Source organism: Herpailurus yagouaroundi, unplaced genomic scaffold, assembly GCF_014898765.1.
Source record: "Herpailurus yagouaroundi ecotype Mexico unplaced genomic scaffold, PumYag 77, whole genome shotgun sequence".
Taxonomy (NCBI): domain Eukaryota; kingdom Metazoa; phylum Chordata; class Mammalia; order Carnivora; family Felidae; genus Herpailurus; species Herpailurus yagouaroundi.
Genome location: NW_024412388.1, coordinates 19,730,996 through 19,742,654, shown reverse-complemented (window position 1 = coordinate 19,742,654; position 11,659 = coordinate 19,730,996). Strand labels below are relative to the sequence as shown.

Genomic DNA, 11,659 nt, shown 5'->3' with positions numbered 1-11,659 from the left:
AGACACAGAATCGGAAACAGGCTCCAGGCTCTGAGCCATCAGCCCAGAGCCTGACGCGGGGCTCGAACTCACGGACCGCAAGATCGTGACCTGGCTGAAGTCGGACGCTTAACCGACTGCGCCACCCAGGCGCCCCAAGTTTTGTGACTTTAATCAAGTCATCTAAACACTTTGAAATTCAGCTTTCTCATCTGTAAAATGGAAATAATATTTCATAGAGTTCTTAAAGACATTAATGAAAAATGTAGAAAAAATTTAGTATAGAATCCATCACAAAGTATTTAATAAATAGTTTTTAGTTATTATTATGAGGTCCTCTGCCCTCTAAGAACTCACTATCTAGTATATGTGCTGCCGAAGCGAGCACAGAACTCACTATCTAAATGCAAAAATAAAATACTCTTGGGGCACCTGGCTGGCTCAGTTGCTAGAGCATGTGACTCTTGAGCTAGGGGTTTTGAGTCTGAGCCCTACATAGGGTATACAGATTAAATAAACAAACAAACAAACTAACTAACTAAAAAGAAAAAACTCTTGTAAAGTACTGTCTGGCAGTTATTACTTAATTTATGTGCCCCCAAAATGGCAGGCACAATAAAGATACAAGATTGCAGAGAGGGAGATCAGTAATGGGTGGAAGGGATGAGAAAAGTCTTATCATACACTTTACTAGATTTTGAAATATAAGATCAGCATAGCTGGGAAGGGCAAGAGGAGGTGGAAACAGCACGAATGGGCCCAGATTAAAGAAGGAAAGCACTCAGGGACATGTGGCTGGCTCAGTAGGTGGAGTGTACAACTCTTGATCTCAGTTGGTGTTGTGAGGTCAAGGCCCATGCTGGATGTGAAGATAATGTAAAAAATAAAATCTTAAAAAAAAAAAAAAAAGGCAAAGAGTTCAGATAGCCAAAAATAACAACAACAAAAGTTCTGTGCTTTTTCATAACATAATAAAACACCATACTTGGTGACAGTTAAGAAATATGTCTGAATGGGTGGAATAAGGCCAGATCACAGAACTCAGCAAGGCTCCTGAACTTTATCCTCCAAGTAATAGAAGCAGTTGAGAATTTACAGGAAAGGAAAACTATGAAATCAGGCTTTTAGAAATTAGTCTGGCAGTAGAGGGAAACACTTGAAGCCAAGAAACCTACTAGAAAGTTGTTTAAGATAGGACAAACAGTAAAAATTGAGAGGAAAGGACCAGTTGTAAGAAACATGGGAGTAAGAAAAATCAAGCAAACTCCCTGGCTGAAGGGACTGAGTTATGAATACTCTAAATGACAATATACCTGGAACACAATGTGAAAATGACAACACATATTGGTAATCAAAACATTAATTCACACTTACCCTCTGCAATGTCTGAGCATGATGTGCCAATGGCTGTGTCCCCACTGTCAGCTACACTTGAACAGCGGCTGAAGCGACTCCGAAAAGCCTCTGAGATAACTGGGGTCTGCCATTCAGTCCCCAGGGAACTGCCCTTTTGAATTACACCGGAACCTGAAACAAGTGTCATTTCCCACCTTTAGTGCGAACCAGCTGATATAACCCCCACAAGACCGTTTAAATAAATCACTTAAACCTATGAAAAAATAGCAGCACCCTACCCTTCTCTCTCCTGAACCTATTTCATTTCCTGTACCTAGTTAATTTTATTTTTTTATTTTTGAGAGAGAGTACAAGTAAGGGAGGAGCAGAGAGAGAGGGAGAGAGAATCTCCACGCTGAGCATGAAGCCCAGTGCTGGGCTCAATGTCACGACCCTGAGCCTAAATCAAGAGTCAAACGCTTAACCAACTGAGCCACCCAGGTGCCCCTGAGTTAGTTAATTTTAAATGGAAATAGCATGAGAGTTGAGAATGTTCACAGACAGAAATAAGACTTACCAAGAACCCAGAAGTACTGGGATGGAAAACAATACTATTTAATAGTAGCTACTACCATGTTTTGAAACCTAGAAGCCATTAACACTTTATCAACATGATCTCATCTTCCTTACTGAACAGTATCATCACCCCTATTTTACAATGGATAGAGCTGAGATTTGAACCCAGGTTGTTTAGATTCCAATATCCACATTCTTTCCCCTTACAGGGTTGCTTTTGGCATTCTGAGCATGACAATTCTTCAATGTGTAGTCTATATGTGGCAGGATGGCTTAGTATACCTGGTCACTATTAAAAGCCAGTAGCAGCCCTAACCCCATCCCACCATCACTGTGAAACCTGAAAATACCCCATATGCTTCCAAATGTTCCCTAGGTTAATAGGCAGTCCAGTCTGTTGTTGAAAATCATTGCTTGACTGAACAAGGATACCCTGTGGGCAGGGTGAATCCAGATCAAGGTAAGTCTTGAAAGTCAATCTGAAGAGTTTAAGACTTTGAGTGCAATGCAAAGAAACCACTAAAATTTCCGAGTGGGTAAGACAAAACAAGACTGATGAGATATTTTTAATTCTGTTAGCTTGCTATTTAAAGGCCAGTAAGTAGAAAATATTCAATAAATAATTTGCTAGTATTTATTGTTAAAAAACCACTAATTTTCTAAACTGTATCTGATGATCAGTGTAAACAGACAAAGAGGAAATGGTGTCTACTTATCCATTTAAAGTGTCAGAGTTTGAGTTGAAATCAGAAAATAAAGTTCTACAGACTCTTTGATTTAGTGGGAAGCAAATGATATCTCAACACAAACCACCCTCTCTCTTGTTCCAGTTTTAGTGCTTCTCCCATCTTTTTCACCCACTTTCTTCTAATTTTGCTACACTTCTGCTTTCTACTGAAGGCACCCTAACTTTCTCCAAGGACACCTTTTTATTCTTTGGGTCACAGTGGACTGCCTGATTTGAAAGAATTTATATACATGCAGTAATCAGTAATAATCTTTCATAGAAGATATACCCAACAATCAGAGCTTCTGATCAGCCCAAGATTAGCTGGTGTTACTATCTGTACTAAGTACTAGAAAGAAAGTAATCTGACTTCTTGATGAGTCTATGTGGCGTTCTCTCTCTAGTTAGCTTACAATTTGCCAGACCCTTTGAAATAAGGAAAACTGATTAAGAGCCTCTATTACCATCTTCCTGGCCTCTTACTGGAAATCACTTCTTGTTTTACTACTAACTTTCCATTCTTTATGGGTACCACTTTTCTATCTGCTCACTCCACACATCAATTCGGAAGAGATATTTGTTAAAATAAAATTTTATTTTGATATAGGTAAAGAGGCTTATGCTTATTTCCAAATTCAAATTTGAAAGCAAAATTTTTTGTGTGTTATGTCACATGTCCTATCACCAGCATCTTCATCAAAATATTAAGACCATCATTATTGAATGAGAGATTACTAAAGACAAAAGCCATCAGAAGAGCAGTGAGTTTTGTTAGAAATTGCTACATCCCAAAAACTTGTGTGTTATACATATAATTGTCATAAGAAATTGTACAATCCAGCCCTGAAACAATGTGTGGCATATAGCAGATGATCAATAAATATTTGCTGAATGAATCTTGAATTGATTCAACAAATGCTTTTTAAAATGCATAATTTCTGCAAGGCAGCATGCCTAGGAGAATACAACAAATATCTAACAAATGTCTTTTGTAAGGCACTGTGGGATTTTAAAGTTAAATAAAGCATATCCTGGGGCACCTGGGTGGCTCAGTCGGTTAAGTGTCTGACTTTGGCTTGGGTCATGATCTTGCATTTCATGAGTTCCAGCCCCACACTGGGTACTGTGCTGACAGCTCGGAGCCTGGAGCCTGCTTCAGATTCTGTGTCTTCCTCTCTCTCTCTGTCCCTCCCCTGCTCACCTTCTCTCTCTCAAAAATGAATGAAGATTAAAAAAAATAAAATAAAGCATATCCTTAGCTGAATAAAATATACCCTTTTCTTCATAAATACCCCAGATTCAAAAAGTTATTTTTCTATGCTACTTCCTACTTGAATATACTGTATCTACTTAATATGTTTATTGTGTATACATATATTTATATATGTTTAATATACTTAATATATCCACTTAGTATATCTGCTGAGCTTTCAAAATCTTGTCAATCCACTCTAAAGATAAATTCCTGAGTCTCTAGTGACAACATAACTGAGACTGTAGGCATCCAAGAAGAATTCCAATCTTTGTGGGCTAGCAGATGACTGACACACCCACAGGACTACAAAGACAACATAGAACACAGTAATTTATGCTGTGTTTTTCTGATTTCAAATGAAACTATGTTCCAAAGTCATTCTGTTCCTTCATGTGTCCTCCCCTCCCAAACAATCACGTGGGCTTGTTGGAAGCCATGTAGGACCCGAGATAAACAGTTGTTCTCTTGGAGAGGACTGTTTTTCTATCGAATATAGCCTCCTGTTATTTTTGTTCTTTTCAAGCATTTCAGTGAATGCTTGTTTGCTGAATATTTCCTTTAAAGGAAACTTGTTACGGAACAACAGAGCAAAAGTCAGAATTTAACCCAGAAAACTTTGACTACTCACCTGGTGAAGTCACATGAGAGATCCTCTCACTTGGGTATTTCTCCTGCATGGCCATCAATAGTTATTTGAGCCAACTGCAGAATGAAGGAATAACCAGTCAGATCTCTCCATTACTTTTAATTCCCTATAACTCACTCCCATTCAACCCAAACTGCCAAAACCACACAGAATAGTCTTTAGTCCTCCACTTGTTTTACTCCTAAAGATATTTTTTAAGGCAAAGCAACTCCTAATACTCCTTCCTACTTCTCTTCCTAAATTAAGGGAGAGAAAACCTAGAACCAAATAGAGATTCCCAATACTGATCCTATATGATCCTAGAACCCCTCAATTGCTGCAAAAATTAAAAATGATATATTTTTTAAATGTTTATTTTGAGAGAGAGAGCATGAGCAGGGGAGGGGCACAGAGAAAGGGAGAGACAGAATCCCAAGCAAGCTCTGCATCACCAGCACAGAGCCAGAGGTGAGGCCTGAACTCACTAACTATGAGATCATGACCTGAGCTGAAGCCAAGAGTCACCAGGCACCCCCAAAATAATATTACTTTTATTTATTGTTTTAAGTTTATTTATTTGAGAGAGAGAAACAGAACACATGAGTGGAGGGAGGGGCAGAGACAGAGGCAGAGAGAGAGAATCCCAAGCAGGCTCTGCACTGTCAGTGCAAAGCCCAATGTGGGGCTCAGACTCACAAACTGTCAGATCATGACCTGAGCTGAAGTCAAGAGCCAGATGCTCAACCGACTGAGCCACCCAGGCACCCCTAATATTACTTTTAATTAACAAACTTTGCCATGGATTTCCTTAGCCATGAAAATAGGATGGGGGAGTGGAGTGGAGAAAGAACTAAACAACCAAACCACCAGTGGAGTATTATACCTTCAGTTACAATTAACTTAAGTTCTCCTATTCCTCCAGTAATGAAAGTTAGTCATATGATTCACAAACAGAATTCTTGGTCATAAGCATAACTCCAATTCTCAGCTGGGAACATGAGGTTTTCTTCCCATTTCCCCACTTCTTAAAACACTTACATTTATTCTAGTGTTAGGCTGTGAGAATTCAGCATAAGTCTGATTACTATCTGTGTAAACAAAAGCTTTAATTAACTGTAACTAAAAGTAGGAAATATCTTATTTTTGAATAGTATTTAAGAGGCATGGCAGTACAGGGAAGTGGTTCAGAGTATGCACGTGTGATCAGACAGCCTGAATGTGAAGTCTGACTTCTCAATTAGCTGTGTAACCTTGGGGAAATTTCTTAATATCTATGTGCTTCAGTTCCTTCATATAAAAATGAGGATAAAAACAAAACCTAATTCATGCTAATTCATTTAGAATTAACTCACAACAGTGCCTGACACATATTAAGTGCTTAATTACATTTTTATTATTATTGTCAGTTTATGTCAATAAAAAAGAGGTACATTGTGGTCCCTGGAAGATAAAGTATGAATTTAGAAACTGAATTTATAAGAGCTCCCAAAGAGTTTGGAACAAAATCAGTCAGTAGATCACAATTCTTAAGAGGTGAAATTCAACTCTGAAGGGAAAACAAAGGCTATATGGGTACAGATTTCTCTAGTATGCTTTACTGACCTCTATAGTTTTCTCTTAGTAACAACAACCCAAACCCTCACTTATTCACTGCATCTACATTAATGGTACTATCCCCTGAAATCCCAGGTCTTGACAAAGTGGGTAAGAGATTGTTCAGTAAAAGCTTCAACATATACGGCTATTATCATTCAGTGTGTTAATGGTGACACAGAAGGATTAGATTATCTGCCTAGTAGTGATATCAAATGGTCACTATCAAAATCCTTTCCTTCACTCATTTCTTTAAAGTATAACAAAAATGGTAGTAGGCCCATTGGATTCTGAGACCTTTGCAAATTCAGAAGAGTTGAAGATAGGATGACAAAAGAACTCTCAATTAAAGAGTTACTCTAGGGGCACTTGGGTGGCTCAGTCAGTTAGGTGTCAAATTCAGCTCAGGTCATGATATCATGGTTCACGAGTTTGAGCCCCACGGTTGGCTCTGCTGACAGCTCAGAGCTTGGAGCCTGCTTCGATTCTGTCTCCCTCTCGCTGACCCTCCCCTGCTCATGCTCTGTTTCTGTCTCTCTCAAAATAAATAAAAACATTTAAAATTTTTAATAAAATATTTTTTTTTAAAAACTTACTCTGTAACTCAGCAATTCCACTACTAAGTATATGTTCAGGAGAAAAAAAAAAAAAACATGCTCACACAAAATCTTGTATATGAATGTTCAGAGCAGCATTATTTATAACAGCCAAAAAGAAAAAAACTTCAAATGTCTATCAACTGATGAATAGATAAATACCACTTATATGAAATGTCCAGAACTGGCAAATCCACATAGATAGATTAGTGGTTGCCAAGGACTAAGAGGAGGGGCAATAGGGAATGACTGCTAATGGATATGGGGGTTCTTTCCAGGGTGATCAAAATCTCCTGAGATTTGATAGTGGTGATGGCTGCACAACCTTGTGAATGTACTAAAACCACTGAATTGTACACATGTAAAATTGAATTTTATTGTATGTGAATTATAATTAAAAAAAAGAACTCCCAAAAGAAGCAAAACAATATGGAAGAGATCATTCTTAACTTTTTCCTACTAAGTTCAGAAGTAGATGAGCTATTGGTGGAAGTTTTTAGGATCATTTGAAGGAGATAAAGATTTCCTGAAATAAAAGTGAGAGAAATGAATATACAAGAAGTAATGTAAATAACCAATTACACAGCCAAGAAAGGTAGGAGTGAATGGAAGCAGACAAAAAAAAAAAAAAAAAAAAAAGCACTCAACATTGATGGTTTCTATCTTCAAAGCCCTTTAAACTATTTATTCATCCAACAAATTTAATATGTATTCAGTACTTTCTACCCACCTAGCACTGTGCTAAACACTCTATAAGTATCATGTCTTATCAATGCTCACATCAAACCTATGAGGCAATTACTAGTATTACCCTCATTTCATTGATGAAAAAATGAAGGCTTACAGAGGTGAAGGTCATACAGCCAGAAGAGGCTTCAAAGCCAGGACTGTGCTCTAATGCTAAAGGAGTCTAGTTAGCATTTTTCTGTGTGTGACAAAAAGAAATAAAGGAAGTTAAGGCACCACAAGTTGGGGGTTTCTGCTTCAGACCCAGCCAGAGCTGCAAGCCCCAAAGAAGTTGGGAGCAGGGACAGCTCATACAATTTCTTCACTTTGCCCCTGGTCACCACACAGGCTCTTTTTTCCAAGGTGCTACCCAAGAGTTAGGTTTGACTGTTATATTTCTCTCCCTAAAGAATTATAATCTTAATGTGGAATGTCACACTTGGCAGCTGCTGAGAACCACATCAAGACAGGAATGGATTTGAAAGGATACACAGCTGACACAAGCACAGTAAGAATCTCACACCATCAGGGTGCCTGGGTGGCTCAGTCAGTTGAGCCTCCAACTCTTGATTTCGGCTCAGATCATGGGCTCGCGGTTCGTGGGATCAAGCCCCGCATCAGGCTCTGTGCTGTTAGTGCAGAGCCTACTTGGGATTCTCTCTCCATTGTGCATGCGGTCTTTCAAAATAAACATACATAAAAAAAAAAAAAATCCCACACCATCACACTGTCATGATCATTTAATGATCATTCATTAAACCATACCTAAAGAAAGAGAAGCCAAATCCTTGCCAAGAAGTTATCTTTACAAAGTCCTGAGAAAAGGACTTTGGATAAGTAATCAGGCATGGTTATCTTAATCATCCTGGTATTATCGACCCTCCTGACCCAGCACACAGTATTCAATTCATCAACCAAAATTTACTGAGTGCCTACTATTCGCCTGGCTCTGTGCCATATGCTGGAAATATACTGGCGTAAAAGACAAACAGGGCTCTGATCCTCCTGTTTTATCGTGAAGTGCTGGATACCTTCTATTGAACAAACATGCTGTAACCCACTAAACTTATGGTTCATCCAAAGCACCAGCTCCTCCTCGTCTAGAGCAGGGTTCGGAAATCGGGATGCTCCTGGCATTTTCGGTCAGATAAGTGTTGGGGGGGGCCGGGGGGGGGGGTTCTGTCCTGTGTAAGGTGGATGTTTAGCGGCATCCTTGACTTCTAGATGCCAGGAGCAATCCCCGAGCTGTAGAGCTGCAAATGTCTCCGGACGTCGTCAAATATCCCGTGGGGAGCAAAGTCGGCTCAGAAACTCTAGCCTGGCGCCTTCACAAGTGCTGTCTGTCCCCCAACCATAACTCTCTACTCACCCTTTAAGCCTCAGCCCCAACTTCGCTTCCTCATGGAGGGCTCCCTGCCCTCCCGAACTACACCGGCGCCTGGTGCTTAGCGCTCTGCGTACTTGACCAGCCCACACCACTGAGTGCTAACGAACGAGTCGTCACCCGAGCAATGTCGCCTCTTCTCCCGGGACTGCGTGCCGCGTGAAGGCAACCAACGTGCTTCCCGCCGTCCCGCCGGCGACTGGCACGGGGCCTACCCTTTACAAAGGTAAAGCAACTGCTGTGGAGTGAAGGATGGAGAAAGCCAGGCAAAGAGGGCGGGGACGCGAGCGAGTCGCGAGGGGGCGTGAGCGGGGTATTATTTTAGGAAGCCCAGCGGGTGAGAGACCCATAGAGGACGGCTTAGCGGCTCTGCGCATGCGCCTCGCTCTCCTGCGGCCCCCGAAGAAGGCAGGTCGGGAGTGTTTCTGGGGCTCCTCCGGGGCTCCCCAAGGTGGGGCGGGGTCTGTCAGCCCGTCAAGGGCTCCCGAGGGGACGAGGACTTACGTGGGGCCGAAAGCGAGCGGCGAAATCCCTCACCCTGGGACTCCGACTGCGGCCACCACGTCAGCCGCAGGCAGCAGTTCCCTCCCTCGGCTCGCCTAACGGCCGTTACACACCCGCCAGGCCGCGCGCCTCAGAGCGCGCGCCGCCCCGCCCCCGCCCCCTTCTCCCCGCCTGGGGCCAATCAGGAGTCGGGCCGCGCCGGTGTCCCGCCCCTGCACGCTGCGCTCGGCGCCGGGAGCGGACGGATCTCTCTGCGCATGACCTCACCGCCCTTCGGAACCTTCTGCCCTGCCCCTAGCCAGGTCTCGGCTGTGGGCGGAGCCCTCCAGACTCAGGTCTGAAGTGGTTTGCTGGGCTTGGGCGGATCAGGAAGCTGGATGCCAGGGAAAATCTTTCAGGAACCCCTGCCCCCAACCGGTCCCACCCTTCTCCCATTCCCCACTACCTATAAGTGGGCCCACCTGAGATAAAGCAAAGGGTCAGGTGGTGGTTCGGAGTTAGGGTGTGGCCTGGGTCACTGCCTTGTCAGGGTTAGGGCTCATCTGTGGCTGGGGCAGGGCGTGGGCTGGGTTAGGGTCGCCAGTGGTCAAGACTGTGACCAGGACTCAGGTTGAAGAGTAACTAACAGATCGATCTTGCCTCCCTACCCAAACTCCGTCCCCAGGAAAAGAACTAAGTTCATTTGCGTTAATGTATACTTCAGAATCAGACCGGGGAATTGTTAAAAGGAGGAACAAAGCCATCAGCCAAAGGATAGTGACAAATTCCGGGTTTCTGGAAACCTGACCTGGGAGGGAGAGGCATTAAAAAGTTGGGATTTCTTAACTTTGAAGAACCAGACTTAAAGAGAATTAATTACTGGATCAAATTCAGTCTAGAGTTAGGACTCTGGGGATGTGCTCCAAAGTTCTATCCCCACCCTGGTCTCATAACATTTTAAGGTAACAATATAGAAGGCATAAAATAGCAGATTTAATGGAGAATGAATCTGGGTATGATGTGATAGATGCATTTAGGGGATATTCTCTAAATTAGGACCAGAAACCTTTCTTAAATAGTAAGGATAGGTGTCTGAATAAATTTGTAGACTGGTGGGTAGGAGATAGACTAATGGGTGGTGGAAACCTCTACTTGATTGCTTCTGTTTCTTTTGTGGAAAACATCTGTGAAGAGGGAGGGAACGGGCATATAGGGGACTGAGAAGAACGGAGAGTATTTGAAGAGCTGATACAGAGAACGGAAGACAAAGCTAACTGGAAACATAGTGGAAGTGCTGAGATTTAAATTTACAAATGGCACATAGTGCATTTATGCAGTTTTCTCCAATGGATATCTGTCCTTTTTTTTTATTTTATATTTTTAGGGGTGCCTGGTGGCTTAGCTGGGTAAGCATCTGACTCTTGATTTCAGCTTGGGTCATGATCTCGTGGTTGGTGGGTTCAGGCCCAGGGTCAGGCTCTGTGCTGACAGTATGGAGCCTGCTTGAATTCTCTCTTTCCTCCCTGTTTCCCAATCTGCCCCTCCCTCACTTGCTCGCTCTTTCTCTCTCTCTCTGTCTCAAATTAAAAAAAATAAACTTAAAAAAAGATTTTATTTTTAAGGAATCTCTACACCCAATGTGGGGGCTCAAACTCACAACCTGGAGATCAAGAGTCAAATGCTCCACCTTGACTAAGCTGGCCAGGTACCCTGGATATCTGTATTTTAAAAGTAACTCCATTATCATACTACTAATTTTCAAATGTGAATGAGTCTTCATGTCTTAACAAAGATCAGATGTTAATTTCAGAGAATATTCACAATCAGTTTTTAGATATGAGATAGTCTTAAATCTTCAGTTACTTTATTATTTTTAAAAGACCTGGCATTCCTGGGTGGCTCAGTCAGTTGAGCATCTGACTCTTAATTTCAGCTTGGATCATGATCTCAAGGTTTGTGGCTTCAGGCTCCATGGGGGGCCCTGTGCTGGCAGTATGGGGCCTGCTTGGGATTCTCTCTCTCCCTCTCTGTCTGCCCCTCACCCACCCGTTCTCTCTCTCTCTCTCTCTCAAAATAAACAAGGAAAAAAAAAAAAAAAGACTTGCTGCAAATTTAATAAAATTTGGAATTATCACCTGAGTGAAAAAAGACTTGGCCAGATATATCCCACCCCAGCTTAATCAAAGAAAATAAGGGGCGCCTGGGTGGCGCAGTCGGTTAAGCGTCCGACTTCAGCCAGGTCACGATCTCGCGGTCCGTGAGTTCGAGCCCCGCGTCGGGCTCTGGGCTGATGGCTCGGAGCCTGGAGCCTGTTTCCGATTCTGTGTCTCCCTCTCTCTCTGCCCCTCCCCCGTTCATGCTCTGTCTCTCTCTGTCCCAC

The 11,659-nt window shown here is 42.3% G+C and overlaps 1 protein-coding gene across 2 annotated transcripts in view; it reads right to left on the bottom strand.

Annotated features, from left to right (window-relative positions):
- CEP85 (centrosomal protein 85) overlaps nt 1–9,426 on the bottom strand; it is a 30,474-nt gene extending 21,048 nt beyond the window's left edge. Inside the window, exons 1-3 of one of the 2 annotated variants that reach the window (XM_040465789.1) lie at nt 9,301–9,426; nt 4,501–4,574; nt 1,354–1,506 (exon numbers count right to left, since the gene is read on the bottom strand). In XM_040465789.1, the coding sequence (XP_040321723.1) occupies nt 1,354–1,506; nt 4,501–4,555 (208 nt within the window). In that variant the 5' untranslated portion in view covers nt 4,556–4,574; nt 9,301–9,426. Of the gene's footprint in view, nt 1–1,353; nt 1,507–4,500; nt 4,575–8,781; nt 8,927–9,300 lie in introns of those variants that run through there. The other variant, XM_040465796.1, reaches the window with a different exon arrangement.
- Nucleotides 9,427–11,659: the final 2,233 nt, after the last annotated feature.